At 35.8% G+C, this 14,988-nt stretch overlaps 1 protein-coding gene across 3 annotated transcripts in view; it reads right to left on the minus strand.

Moving 5' to 3' along the window:
• RABGAP1L (RAB GTPase activating protein 1 like) overlaps positions 1-14,988 on the minus strand; it is a 646,139-nt gene that overhangs the window by 547,090 nt on the left and 84,061 nt on the right. For all 3 annotated transcript variants that reach the window (XM_045547315.1, XM_045547314.1, XM_045547316.1), the window contains exons 5-6: positions 8,557-8,767; positions 5,364-5,538 (exon numbers count right to left, since the gene is read on the minus strand). In XM_045547315.1, coding sequence (XP_045403271.1) covers positions 5,364-5,538; positions 8,557-8,767 — 386 coding nt within the window. The remainder of the gene's footprint in view (positions 1-5,363; positions 5,539-8,556; positions 8,768-14,988) is intronic.

Below are 14,988 nucleotides of genomic sequence, written 5' to 3' on the forward strand. Positions count from 1 at the left end.
TATAGTGCTGGAAGTCCTAGCCAGAGCAGGCAGGCAAGAGAAAGAAATAAAGCATATCCAAATCAGGAAAGAGAAGGTCAAACTATCACTTTTTCCTGACAACATGATCTTATATCTAGGGAACCTCAAAGATTCCACCAAGAGATTCTTGGAATTGATAAATAAATTTAGCAAAGTCTCAGGTTACAAAATCAATGTCCACAAATAGTAACATTCCTCTACACCAATAACAATTAAGCTGAGAGCCAAATAAAAGACTCAATACCATTCACCATAGCCACAAATAAAATAAAATATCTAGGAATATACTTAAACAAGGAGATGAAAGTTCTCTACAAAAAGAACTACAAAATACTGAGGAAAGAAAGTGTAGATGACACAAACAATTGGAAAAACATATCATGCTCATGGATCAGTAGAATCAACACTGTTAAAATGTCCATACTACCCAAAGTAATTTACAGATTCAATGCAATCCCCATCAAAATACCAACGTTGTATTTCACAGATCTAGGAAAAATAATTCTATGCTTCGTTTGGAACCAGAAAAGAGCCCAAAGCCAAACCAATTGTAAGCAAAAAGAACAAATCTGGAGGCATCATATTACCGGACTTCAAACTATACTACAAGGCTACAGTAACCAAAACAGCATGGTATTGGCACAAAAATAGAGACATAGACCAATGGAACAGAACAGAGAACTCAGATATAACACCATCCATATGCAGCCAACTGATCTTTGACAAAGCAGACAACAATATGCATGGGGGAACCCTATTCAATAAATGGTGCTGGGAAAATTGGATAGCCACATGCAGAAGAATGAAATAGGATCCATATATCTCTCACCATTCACAAAAATTAATTCAAGGTGGATAAAAGGCTTAAATCTAAGGCATGAAACCATAAGAATGCTGGAAGAAAATGTTAGAAAAACTCTTCTAGATATCAGTCTTGGCAAAGAATTTATGAAGAATGTCCCAATGGCAATCACAGCAACAACAAAAAACAATAAATGGGGCTTGATTAAATAAAAAAGCTTCTACAAAGCTAAGGAAATAATCAACAGAGCAAATAGACAGTCTATAGAATGGGAAAAAATATTCGGAAGATATACAGTGTAAAGGGCTAATAACCAGAATCTACAAAGAACTCAAGCAAATCAGCAAGAAAAAACAAACCCCATTAAAAAGTGGGCAAAAGATATGAACAGAAGCTTTTCAAAAGAAGATGGACAAGTGGCCAATAAACATATGAAAAAATGCTCAACATCACTAATCATCAGGGAAATCCAAACTAAAACCACAATGAGATATCACCTTATCCCTGTTAGAATGGCTGTTATCAAAAAGTCCAAAACAACAGATGCTAACATGGATGCAGAGAGAAAGGAATGTTTCTACACTGTTGGTGGGACTGCATATTATGATAACCTCTATAGAAAACAGTATTGAGATTCCTCAAAGAACTAGAAGTAGATTTCCCATTGGATCTAGCAATCCCACTACTGGGTACTTACCCAAAGGAAAAGAAGTCATTTTATCAAAAAGATACCGGCACACAAATATTTACTGCAGCACAATTCACAATTGCAAAGATATGGAATCAACCCAAGTGCCCATCAATTAATGAGTGGATTAACAAAATGTGGTATATGTATTCTATAGAATACTACTCAACCACGAAGAAGGATGAATTAAGGCCTTTTGTATCAATTTGGATGGAACTGGAGAGCATTATCCTAAGGAGAGTATCTAAAGAAGGGAAAAACAAACACTACATGTACTTGCTATTAAATGGGAACTAACCAATGACTACAGATGTGCACAGAGGGAAGTAAAACTCAGTGGTAATCAAGCAGGGGGGAAGGGAAAGAAGGGGATGGACGAAAACCTACCTAATGGGTATAATGAACACTCTCAGGGTGACAGGTATGTTTATAACCCTGACTCAAGCATACCAAAAGCAATCCATGTAACCAAAAACATTTGTACCCCTGTTAATATTTTGAAATAACAAAAAAAAGGAAATCAAAAAAGATAAAAGATCAATTTGACCAATGATACCCTTGATATTTACCATGAAATACCTCTGAATACCTTCAATACCAGATGATAAAAACTGTACTTTTAAAACATAAAACTGAGAGTTGCTAGTATTGATAAGTAGGCTAAAACATACAAATAAAATCATCAACATCTGCTTTGAAGAAAATGGTCACAGTTGCTAATATAAATAAAATCTTAAGGAGAGTCAACTAGGACTTTTAAAGTATCTTTCAAAAGTTTAGTATAATATATCCATAAAAATGCAACAAGAATAGGTGCCTCCTTGGCTTTTTTCACTATCTCTTCTGATAGCTCCCTTAGTCTGCAATTCTTCAACAGAAACCTAGCACATCAGTCTACCTGTATAAAGATCAATGACATCAAGATACTTTTGGCCAGATTGCTAAACTCTTTTGCCACAGATAATCAAGATCCACTCCACAAGTATCCTGCAGAAGTATATCCACTCTAAGAAGTCAAATGTGTCACAGGAATCCAAGAGAACCATCATCCTCATGGGTTTCCCTTCTACCACTGTTGGTGCCTGCCACTTGAGGGGTTTATGGCAAAATAAGAATATTACAGCAATGGCTGGTAGTGGCAGCATGCTGCTACTCCTGCTTGAAAAGACATCTTGCCTTTAACTAACAGACCTCTTCAGATCTCATCCAGGGACTCTGCAAAAAAACGTGAAAACAAATAAATTAGTGGCATTGCTTCATAGTATATACTTAAGTGATAAGAATGTCAGTCACTTGGTTCCTGAGCTATCTGTGCCATTTGTTTGTGCCCATCAACAGGGACCCAAACACTAATGACTAACATTGTCCCTTCACCACAGAACAAGAAACTTCTGGGAACCAGATAACTAGATGACCAGTCAATGTAACTAAAAGGCTTCAGGTTAATTAGAAGTGTGATTATTTTTTGAGGGAAGAGGAAGATGTTGGACAGCTTCTGTAAAAGACTCAGGTAAAATACAAAGGTAGCTGGAATGCAAGCTATGTGAGTGATAAGTCCCTTTATAAAACGTAATTGAAAGACAAAAATCCACATCTTTTTAAATAATATTTAAGCAACAGGAAAGTTGTTACTGAAAACTGTATCGCTATTCAGTCAGGGACTTCAATTTGAAACTCAGCTCTACCATCCATTCTCTTAGCCTCAGGATAAAAAAAAAAAAAAAAAAGGTAATCATATAATGTATCATCTAAGCCAGAACACTTTTGAGAATAAAAAGGAGGGTATCAGTAATAACCTGGACAACAGACATAAAGTAGGACTGCTCCAGGCAAAGAGAAATGTAAGATCACCTGTCTAAATAAACACTATCTGGTCATGGAATGTCATGAGTATTAAGTAAATGATTGGCACAGTGCCTGGCATAAGCTCTCCATTTATACTGGGTTATTCTTCATTTAGAAATGATGTCTAATAATAAGATTTAATGACCACTGTCATGTATTTTTCCTTCAAACAATGTATTTTACCACTAATGCCCCAATGTAACACTTTGAAAATATACTCTAAAAAATTAAATAATACATGGAAATCACTTTCTCAGAAAGTACAACATAACAAATATGCTCCCTAGAAATATAATACTATTTAATACTATATCCAAAATAGGCCAAGAATTTCCCACAGTTTTTTCTACTTCCTACCCACTATTGAAGCTCTCAAATAAAACAAACATTTCCCCCACCCATAAGTGGATGCTATAATCCAAAAAGAGAGTTTCATACCATCACAGTTATGGAAACTGCTTGCAGCAAGGTCCCTTTCAATTTCCTTCTATAGCAGCGATTCTATCTCTTCAAGCATCAGGTTCTTCAATTCTTCTTCAAAGCTCATTCCCTTGCTGTTGAGTGCCAATGATCCAGAGACCACACAGGTGTGTTAATTGACAGCTGCCAACACGAAATGCTGGGACTCTACCATATGCTTCCCCACCTCTGTAGTGGAGTTTGTAAGGATCACAAATAGCTCCCCTCATTCACAAACACACACATATTCTTTCAACATATTTATGTTCACTGCCTGCTAGGTGCTAGGCACACTAGTAGCACACTTGTACTCATTCGCTCTACTATTTATCACATCTTTTTGAGCAAGAAGTCAGTATATACATAGATACATGAGTGGTGAAATAGATTAAGCCCTACCTAAAAAAAAAAAACACAAAACTTGAACTTCTTACACAAGGCATGGGTTCTGGGACAGTATTTCTATAATTACAATCTAAATTATGGGTGTCTATGCAGGTTCATTTTAGTGTAAAACAAACTGATCACCAGGGCATAAGAACTGACATACCCATCATGCTTAGCATCAAACTCACAGAAATCTACATTTCTATGAATTACCATTTTGTGGCCACAAATAAACTCTCAAAACTCCTATTAATACAATGGTCTATTCATTTATTCTAGTAAATAAGACTAGAATAACTGCTGCTTTTAGCATTTTCTGCTGACAATTTATAATTGCAAAAGCAAACACACCTGAGACCTTACCATCCAAACCCATTTATTTATTAATGCCTTTGAAATAATTGCAAGTACTAAAGTTCTAATAGTACAACTTATTGTTAATTTGGGGAGAAGTCATTAGATATAGAAAAGAAGTATATGTCCCCACGTATTTAACAACCATTTGATTCTGAAATATTTCTACTGTCTAAAAATAAATCATCAGTTAATAATTGTTAAGAAGAACTTACTGGCATCTTCAAATAACTACAAGTTGATATCCCTGCTCTAGGTAAGCAAATCTAGCCTCTGAGTGAATACGTATAATAATCACCAGTGAAAATCACAGAGATCTATGAAACAACCTAGTGCAATATCTACATGAAAGCAATATGCAAGTGTCAAGCCCATCAGAGAAGGAGGTATTGTTGTAGTCCCCTTCTCAAATTACATGGACCAATCTACTGGGGCAACATAATAATAGAGGTGCAAAAATATTCCTCCTTTCTGAACATAAGCAATTTACGACCATGGTAGGGTGAGAGAACAGCTCATCCAGTGGTATTTTTCTATGCCACTTGCTAAGCTATCTACAATATCATTTTAGTGCATACACATATCAGACTTAGCTTTCCATATTCAGTTCTATTCCATGAAAAATATATTACCTTTGTCTTTAGAAATATACTCCAAATTTATGTATTTATATATTTTATAAATTTTATATATTTATATATTTATATATTTTATATATTTATCTCAATATATGACATTGAGATTAGAGCTCAAAAATATTATCCTAATTCATCTCTATAGCAAATTGCTATACTATACCATACTTACTGCCTCTTTAATTTCACAGGAGAAAACATGTATCTGAAATTCTTCTGAACCATGGGAACTCTCTGTAAATGCAAAGCAATTGTTTTCTGTTGTCCCATCATGTCCACGTGCACAGAATAACACCTTATAGATTGGAAAAGATGCTATCTCCACATTGCTGGATTGGTCTATGATTCTGCAGAACAGTGATGAAAAATTAGATAAAATATTAACTATCAAGTAACAAAGACAAATAGTTTTACTATGCCAATATATGACATATAACTACCTTAAAATCACAAAGATAAACTGGTACTAATAATGCAAGAGAACAAATTACCTTCATATTCCTGTAAATCTTAAACAATACACACACATAAATTCTTCATCTTCTTCTAACAATTTCTTCATTCTTGTGTTACCCATGATCCAACTCATTTACTCCAAAGCTAAGTATACATTGTCTGGTAAAATCTCTACCATCCATCTTTAAAGTTTAGTCCTTTTTCTGTTACAGCAAAGGAATGCCAGCATAGAATAACACAAATCATCCCTGGAGAGTCCACTTCTACTCAGAGCAGCATCTGTAAGTTTATCTAAGCTCCAAATCATTGTTCAACCGAGGTCTCTTTTACCCCAGAAAAGGTCAGGGTGGTTCCAAATATGGATTCAACAACAGAATTTAAGAGCTGAAAGGAGTCTGTGGAATTGAGAAGCAAATAATTCTCTGATTTTCCCTATACAAATCCCAAGCCCTGGATTGATGCAAACATTCAAGATCTCAAACTGAGAAACTGAGGGGTGGGAGGACAACTATTAGGTAGACAGCAAGGGATTCTGGGTCTCCTAGGGACAAAAGTGGGTACAATCGCCTTGGTGCAATTGCCCCACCTTGGAATGAGGACAAGGGTGGACCCCAGGCCCCCTTCTTAGTCCTGCCCCACCTTGATCTAGCTACTGCCATACCTGGGGGAGCAGGGAACACCCTATGAATCTGCCAATCATAACTTAGCACGTCAGCTGCAAAATAATGCAGAGGACTCTCTAACCCATAGGCCAAGCAGCATAGGTACCACAGAGTCCGGAAAGTGACCTAAAACACCCTGCATACATAATAAGACTCAGGTCATGCAACTACCAACTGTCCAATCAAAGTGGCTCCATGGTGACCTCTGAACCATGAGGGAGGTTCAATCGGGCACTATAACACAGGATGCAGACCATAACCAGTTCCTTTTGGCCTCTTCCTTTTGCTCTCCCTTTGCTGCAACAATGGGCCTGGTCATCATCTGTGGCGTACGTATCATGCTCTGTAAACCTATATCTCACTCTTGCTTTATAATCCTATCTTTCTCTCCTCAATAAACTTCACCTCATGCTAGCCTTACTTTGGTGTGCCTGGTCATTCTTCAACCATGAGCACGCTAAGAATTGACATTTCAGACTGAGACCTGACACAGCCACCAGGAATAAAGAGGCAAGTCAAAACACTAAGTCTTTGTCAAGGTGTGTTTGGCAAATGGAAACTAATAGACAACACTAAAAGATATTTTGACATTTTTAGGAGATAACACATAAACGATATATTCGTAAAACCCTTTCCTGAAAAACTCAAAGCTTTGTTACCAAAACTTTGTAAATTTATATTGCTATAAAATTATTTTGGTACTTACAACTCTGCTAAAGTTTTCCCACATTCTAAACTTTAGCAAATAAGGCAAATCAGAAAGAATTTAAAAAAAAAAAAACATTTGAGGGAATATTACAGGTTCAGGACACATTCAACCTAATTTCTTTGACCAGGTCCACTTACTTGTTCACTCTGCAAATATTTACCAAAATCTTGCAGTGAACCAGTTACTCCCCTAGGCACTGAAGCTGTTAAGGACAAATGCAAAGAACCTGTTCCCATGAAGCTTATAATCTAGTGAGGAAGACAAACAATAAACTAATAAGCAAATAAATGCAAAGATAACATAATATCAAATCAAAGAAAAATGGTATGAAGAACTAAAAGGCCCAGTATGAGGATAGAAAGGGATCAATGAAAGGCTTCCCATGACAAAATGTTTCTTGAGGTAAAATGAGAGAGAAATGAAAAAGCCATTGGAAAACCAGGAAAAAGTAATTTAGACTGAGCAAAGAGAATATGCAAAGGCCCTAAGGCAGGAATCCTGACAGATAAGCCCTTTGAGAAAAAACAAAGAGGCTAGTATGACTGGAATGTAGTGAATGAAGAGGGGAAAAGGGGTATACTGGTACTAATAATGCAAGAAAATAAATTAGCTTCATATTCTTGAAAATCTTCAACACACATACAAATTCTTCATCTTTTTTTGATGAGGGAGGAAGGAGATGGGAGGAGGAAGGAAAAGATGAGAAAGAAAGAGGAGTCTCCATGAATGGGATTAGTATACTTATAAAAGGGACCCCAAAGAGTGCTCTCAGTCCCTTCCACCATGTAAAGATACGTGAACCAGGAACCAGACCATCATCAGACACCAGATATGTTGGAGCTTTGATCCAGGAATTTCCAGCCACCAAAACTGTGAGAAATAAATTTCTGTTGTTTATAAACCACTCAGTCTATGGCAGTTTGTTATAGCAGCCCAAACAAGCTAAGACAGGAGGGAAGGAAGGAGGAAGAAGGGAAGAAGACCAAGTGAAAGCACTTGGTCATCAGTGGCCAGGCATGATGAGGACTTTTAATATAACCACAAATGTGACTGGAGGCTACTGGAAGGCTAGGTATAGGAAAACAACATTATCTGATTTACATTTAAAGGAATTCAAGGTTAAGGTGACATCATATATTATTCCTAATTAAGCATAAAAGAAAAAAGCCATTTTGTTTCTTTCCAATCTGATATAAATAGCTTAAAATCTAGGACTCACTCCTAGATAGTGGTTTTTTGAACCACTATTACATGACAAGCTGAAGGCAGGTTTTTATGCTCCTTCAGAATAGAGAAACACAAATTACAAGTATTTTTAAAGTTTTATTTCCATTTATAATATTCTAAGCATAATTTTGCAAATGCCCCTTTCAAACAATAGATACAATCTAAGACTAAACATAACATTTATTCATACTTTGCATGTCTACAGGGTGTACGTGAATTCACAATAAACTCCACACCTGATTTATGATATAACATCCTCACCGCCACCCAAAAGACTTAATACAAGTCTAAAGAAAAAAATTGGAGCTCACCTCACAGAACCTTCTGGAACATTTGGCACATACAGAGTAACAGGAAAGGGGTACTGACTGGAAGACTTCATGGTTGCCATTGCCCGTAAGGCCTCCACTTCATTACGTGGGGAAGAAACCTTCATACATCCTAAGTAGGTCAGTTTGTTAAATAAAACACTATCTTCCTCAAGTAGTCCACTTGGAGAAGATGGTCTTGGTGTAGAAATTTCTGAAGCAAAAAGAAAAGAAACACTCAAAATTCAATGCAAAACTCCACAGTATAATTTTACCAAATGCCCCAAAACAAATGACATATTTCAAATAAAATTTAGGTCTCCCTGTAGTTTCATTTCTATTACTGTTAATCCTAAATCTTAATTCAGAGTTCTGGAAGTGGCCATTTGGTACTTTCAAATCTCCCAAAATATTACTTCTCTATAAATTCTTCAGAGGAAACAAAAAAATTTTTTTAAGCTTTATATTTTTAAAACATTGAAAATATAGTGTTCAAGATGATACAGAATAAGGAGAAAAAAGTAAACAGTGTGATACATCCTAAAAGCAATAAGGATTAGATAAAAGTAAAATCCATTAACAGGTTATCTTGACTATAAAGATCCTTCACAGCATGACATTCACTAAACAGCCTAACTTCCTGAGCAAAAATAAACAATCCCAAAATGTTATGTCTCATATCAATAACCACAAAAATCAAGCTCCTTATTTTGCTCCTTCCTGGCTTGCTGGCTTTCAGGAACTATGTAAGTGCACCTATGGAACTTTTTCCCTCAAAATACTGACTTTTCATGAATGATTCTCTGATTGCTTTGCCCAATTCCACTCCCTACTCACTTCATAATGAATTTCTTAAAAAAAAAAAAAAAAGAAGAAGAAGAAGTTCACTTTAATTCTAGGCACAGAATGCAGCAGAGGCCCAACTGTGGTTAGAGAATATCATTTGCATATATCAGGTAGTATAACATTCTCCCTTTGTGTCCCTACCTGAAATCCACATTTATCTCCAACTCCTCCCCTCTGTTACCCACATCCACAAATTGACCATACCTATCTTACTCGAACTAGATCCCTGCAGCATGTTCAAATTCTCATTACCAGGATTCCTCTTGCAGGATTTTAATAAATAATTCACAAAAGTCATTTCATACCTCTCCACTTCAGCTTCTAAATATCATACTAAAATATGCAACCTCACTGCTGACTTTTTTTGCTGAGAAACTAAAGCCATGCAGAATGAACTTTCATCTACTATGTTCTTTAATGAATGAAACATGATTTTCTCCCTTTTGAATCAGTTCGATATACTGTATTTCAAAAGGGATAAATAAAAAACTACAAATACATTTAAAACGCTTAAATTATTTGTTTTGTATTATATTGTTATATACATATATGTTATTAGGTATTTTTGTTATTTTGCAAGCATTTATGCAGCAAAAATTATTTGCAAGTTCCTGTGGTAAAACCATGCTTCAGTGATTGACTAGCATGGGTAGATTGAGTAGTTCAAGTGTTCTAATATATGTGTAACTGGAGTTCTAAAAAAGAGAAAAGAGAAAGCAAGAAAAAAAGCTGTTTGAAGAAATAAATTATTGTAAAAATCTGTGCAACCCAATATTCATGTCTACAGACCCCAAATATAAAATAGTGCAGAAATGACAGATGATAAAATTGGCAGACAAGGCCTTTACAATAGCTGTTATAAATATGATCAAGGATCTAAACAAAAACATCTAACAAAAGAAGAAAAATGAAAGACATAAAAAAAAGAACTAAAAGAAACTCTAGTGTTGAAAAATACAAAAGCTGAAGTGTCCCCAGATAGATATAAGAGCAGATTTTAAATTACAGAAGAAAAGAAGAATGTTAAAAGAAATTCCTTAGGCTAAAGGAAAAAATGATACTAGAGGGCCTGAAGAGCATCAAAAGTTATACATATGTGAAAAAGACTTTTTCCTTGCATTTGAATTTCTAAATTATATAACAGACTATTTAAAGCAAAAAAAAAAAAACCTCAATTTTTGTATTATAGAATTTGTAACATATATATAAGCAAAATGAATGACAGCAGAAGCATAAAGTCTAAAAAGGAAAAAATAGAAAATTCTTACATTATACATAAAGTGTTACAATATTATTAGCATGTATATGTGTTTAAGATTTGGGTTATAAACTCCAGAGGCAACCACTATAATAATGAAACAAAATTACACAGCTAACATGTCAATAATGGAAATAAAATGGAATATTAAAAAATACTCAATCCAAAAGAAGGAACAGTGGGAAAAAGAAACAAAAACCAGAAGCCACAGAGAAAACAAACAGCAAAAAGGTAGGTACACTTGGATCCAAATATATTAAAAATTACATTAAGAGTAAATGGTAAATAAGAAGGGTCATCAGGTTTTTCTATGCAGGGCCAATATGATAAATATTTTAGTTTTTATGGGCCAAGAGACAAAATCTAGCATATTATGCAGGCATATATTCAACCAGAGAGAAAGCAAGTTACCACAGATTTCTTTTTTACAATATTCAAAACTTAATTTACAGACACTGAAATTTGAATTTCACATAACCTTCATGTGTCACAAAATAGCATTCTCCTTTTGACATGTTTTCAACCATTTAAAAATGTAAAAACCACTCTTTCCTTGCAAGCTATACCAAAAACAAGTAGGAGGTGGGATCTGGCCCACAGATAGCAGTGTAAAAAGAAAATCACAGCCTCAAGAACATGTGAAGAACTGGCCTCCACAGATCATTCATTAAGGAAATTTTGTGCTAACCTTCCATAAACAAGGACATGCAATTTGTACCTATGTCTAACACCTAAAACTAAAGCCTATCCATGCCACACTGATAATAAATTACAAGTTTATCTTACAGGTAACAGAACTGGAGACAAGACAGAATCAGATATTCTTCCACCTACCCAGGGACATCCACATAATTGATGCTTCCTTCACTCCCTTATTTTACTTAAAATGTAGATTTCTCGGGCCTCACAAGAAAGTACCTACTATATCATCCACCCTCCCTTCCCCCTTCCTTTATCCTTCTCTCTGTATGCCTTTAAAATGCTGAAGTTTTCAACCTCCCCTTCAGAAAAAGCCCCAGCTTGTCTGTGGATCCTGTTTTTTGCAGATGTGTCCTCAAAATCTTGGCTTAAAACCTGCATTGATTGAGATTTTTGCCTCAGTCATTTATTTGGGTTGACAGTGGTTTGCTGCCCCTGGTCTAAATCCAATCAAAAGACAGATTGTAAGAATGGATTTTAAAAAGCTATCTATAAGAAACATACTTTAAATATATAGGCACAAATAGGTTAAAAGTTTAAAACTAGAAAAACATATACTATGCAAATACTAATTATAAGAAAACTATATTAGTATCAGAAAAACTAGACTTCAGAAAAATTAATAAGGGGAAAAGGGACATTTCACAATAATAAAATGGTTAATTCATTAAGAAAACTTGATAATTCTAAGTGACTATTCCCTTAATACCAGACCTTCAAAATACCTGAAGCAAAAATTAGCAGAACTAACCAGTCAAGTTGAAGCAAAAAGTCTGTTACAGTTTATCTCTCCCACAAATTAATATTAAAAACTCTGGACAGAATATGAAGGGCAACTACCTGAGGACTCCTTTTTAAAAGTAAACAATAACAGGCAAATTGGAGAAGGAAGTCAAAACTTGAAGAACCTATGTTACACTGTTTTTATGTTTTTCATCTTTATCTCTCAGCTTTGACCTAAGGGTGGCCCAAGTTGCAAAACTGTGCAGTAAGCAACAAAACTGTAAGAAAAATCCAATCTCTCTGGCCAAAAGAAAGAAAAAGAAGTCTGCAAACCAGAGAGTGTTTGGGGAATCAAGACTTTTGTTTTACTCTCCCAACTCTATTACAAGGCCAACCTTAGTCACAGAACTGCCTGCAATCATGGTAGTGGTGGTGTGGCTGTAAGTACCTAAAGTCTGGAGGAAAAAAAAAACCTGTCACAATGGCTAAAATACCCAAGCAAAGAGGCCCCTATGGTCCAAAAATGGAAAATAAAAAATTGTTTTCCTCTGGAAAAAGCAAGAAAGAAGGAAAATAAAATCTTCATTATTTTTTCTCTCTTTTCTCTTACCACTTTGTCCTAGAGTTGGCTTCAGCCATGCAATTCTGCACAATAGCACAAGGGAAAAAAACTGTAAGGGAGAAATCTGTCTTTCTATCAAGGGAAGAAGGAAAATGAACCCAAGGAAGCCAGAGTATGGGAAATCCCAGAGAGGAGAGAGTTGAAGAAGATAATCCCCTAATTCTATGCATGAACTAAGATAATTCCTGGGCTCACTGCCATGCTGTACATGTGTGGACTTGACTGAAGAAATATAGCAAAGGTTTTGAGAATGGAACTGACTGTAGAATCAGAAAACAAGACTGAACTTGCAGTCTGGACGAAACCGGGTCTATTATCTGCTAAAACAAAATCAACATTCTTCAGAGGATTTTAACTAGAAATAGAGTATCAAAACATAAGTTTGAAAAAGTATGGAGAACAAGCCAATTACTCAACAAATAAAAAAACATAAAAGGGTGACCAATCTTTTTTTTTTTGGAGACAGAGTCTCGCTTTGTTGCCCGGGCTAGAGTGAGTGCCGTGGCATCAGCCTAGCTCACAGCAACCTCAAACTCCTGGGCTTAAGCGATCCTTCTGCCTCAGCCTCCCGAGTAGCTGGGACTACAGGCATACGCCACCATGCCCGGCTAATTTTTTCTATATATATTTTAGTTGGCCAGATAATTTCTTTCTATTTTTAGTAGACGGGGTCTCGCTCTTGCTCAGGCTAGTCTCGATCTCCTGACCTCAAGCAATCCACCCGCCTCGGCCTCCCAGAGTGCTAGGATTACAGGCGTGAGCCACTGCGCCAGGCCAAAAGGGTGACCAATTCTTAAAGGAAAAAACAATCAACAAATTCTAGAATAAGTGAGTTTAGTAAGGTCACAGGATTCAAGGTCAATACACAAAAAACAATTATATTTCTATATACTATAGTAAACAATTGGAAATCTAAATTTAAAAAAACAATACCATTTAAAAAAGCACCAAAAGTATATATCTAGGTAGAAATATACATGCAGGATCCATATGCAGAAAACTGCAAATCAATGACAAAAGTAATCTAAGAAGACTTAAAAATATGAAGAGCTATATTGTGTTCACAGGATTAGAAGACTCAATATTAAGATGTCATTCCTCCCAAAATTTCTCTAACAATCTCAATCATAATCCCAGAAGAAATGTATGATATCAACAAGCTGGTTTTATAATTTTTATGAAAAGGCAAAAAAAGAGAATAGCCAAAATCATTTTGATAAAAAGCTTCTACACAGCACAAGAAACAATCAAAAAAGTGAAGAGACAACCCACAAAGTGGGAGAAAATATTAGCAAACTACCTATCTGACAAGGGATTAATAAACAGATATATAGGGAGCTCTCAAACAAGTCAACAGGAAACAAATCAAATCATTTAATTAAAAAAAGAGCAAAACATCTGAATATACATTTCTCAAAAGACAATAGACAAATGGCCAAGAGGTACATGAAAAAATGCTAACATCACTAATCATCAGAGAAATGCAATCAAAACTATAATGAGACATCATCTCACCCCACTTAAAATGGCTTTGATCCAAAAGACAGGCAATAATGAATGCTGGCAAGGATGTGGAGAAAGGGTACCCTGATACACTGTAGGTGTAAATTATTACACCTACTATGGAGAACAGTATGGAGGTTTCTCAAAAAACTAAAAACAGAACCACCATATGATCTAGCAATCCCATTGCTGGGCATATATTCAAAAGAAAGGAAATCAAGGCCATGCATGGTGGCTGACACCTATAATCCTAGCACTTTAGGAAGCTGAAACAGGAGGATCACTTGAAGCTAGGAGTTCTAGACCAGCCTGGGCAACATACCAACACCGTGTCTCTACAAAAAAAAATTTTAATTAACTAAGTGTGGTGACACATGCCTGTAGTCCCAGCCATACCAGGGGCTGAGTTGGAAGGATTGCGTAAGCCCAGGAGTTCGAGGTTATAGTGAGCTATGAACACACTACTACACTCCAGTGTGGGTGACAGAATGAGACTCTGTCTGGAAGGAAGGAAGGAAGGAAGGAAGGAAGGAAGGAAGGAAGGAAGGAAGGAAGGAAGGAAGGAAGGAAGGAAAGAAATCAGTATGTCAAAGAGATACCTGCACTCCCATGTTTACTGAAGTGCTATTCACAATGGCCAATATATGGAATCAACCTATTTGTCCAGCAACACATGAATAGATAAAAAAAATGTGGTACATACACACAATGGAATATTATTCAGCTATAAAAAAGAATGAAATCCTGTCATTTGCAACAACATGTATGGAACTGGAAGACATTA

The sequence above is a fragment of the Lemur catta genome, chromosome 3, assembly GCF_020740605.2.
Source record: "Lemur catta isolate mLemCat1 chromosome 3, mLemCat1.pri, whole genome shotgun sequence".
NCBI lineage: Eukaryota > Metazoa > Chordata > Mammalia > Primates > Lemuridae > Lemur > Lemur catta.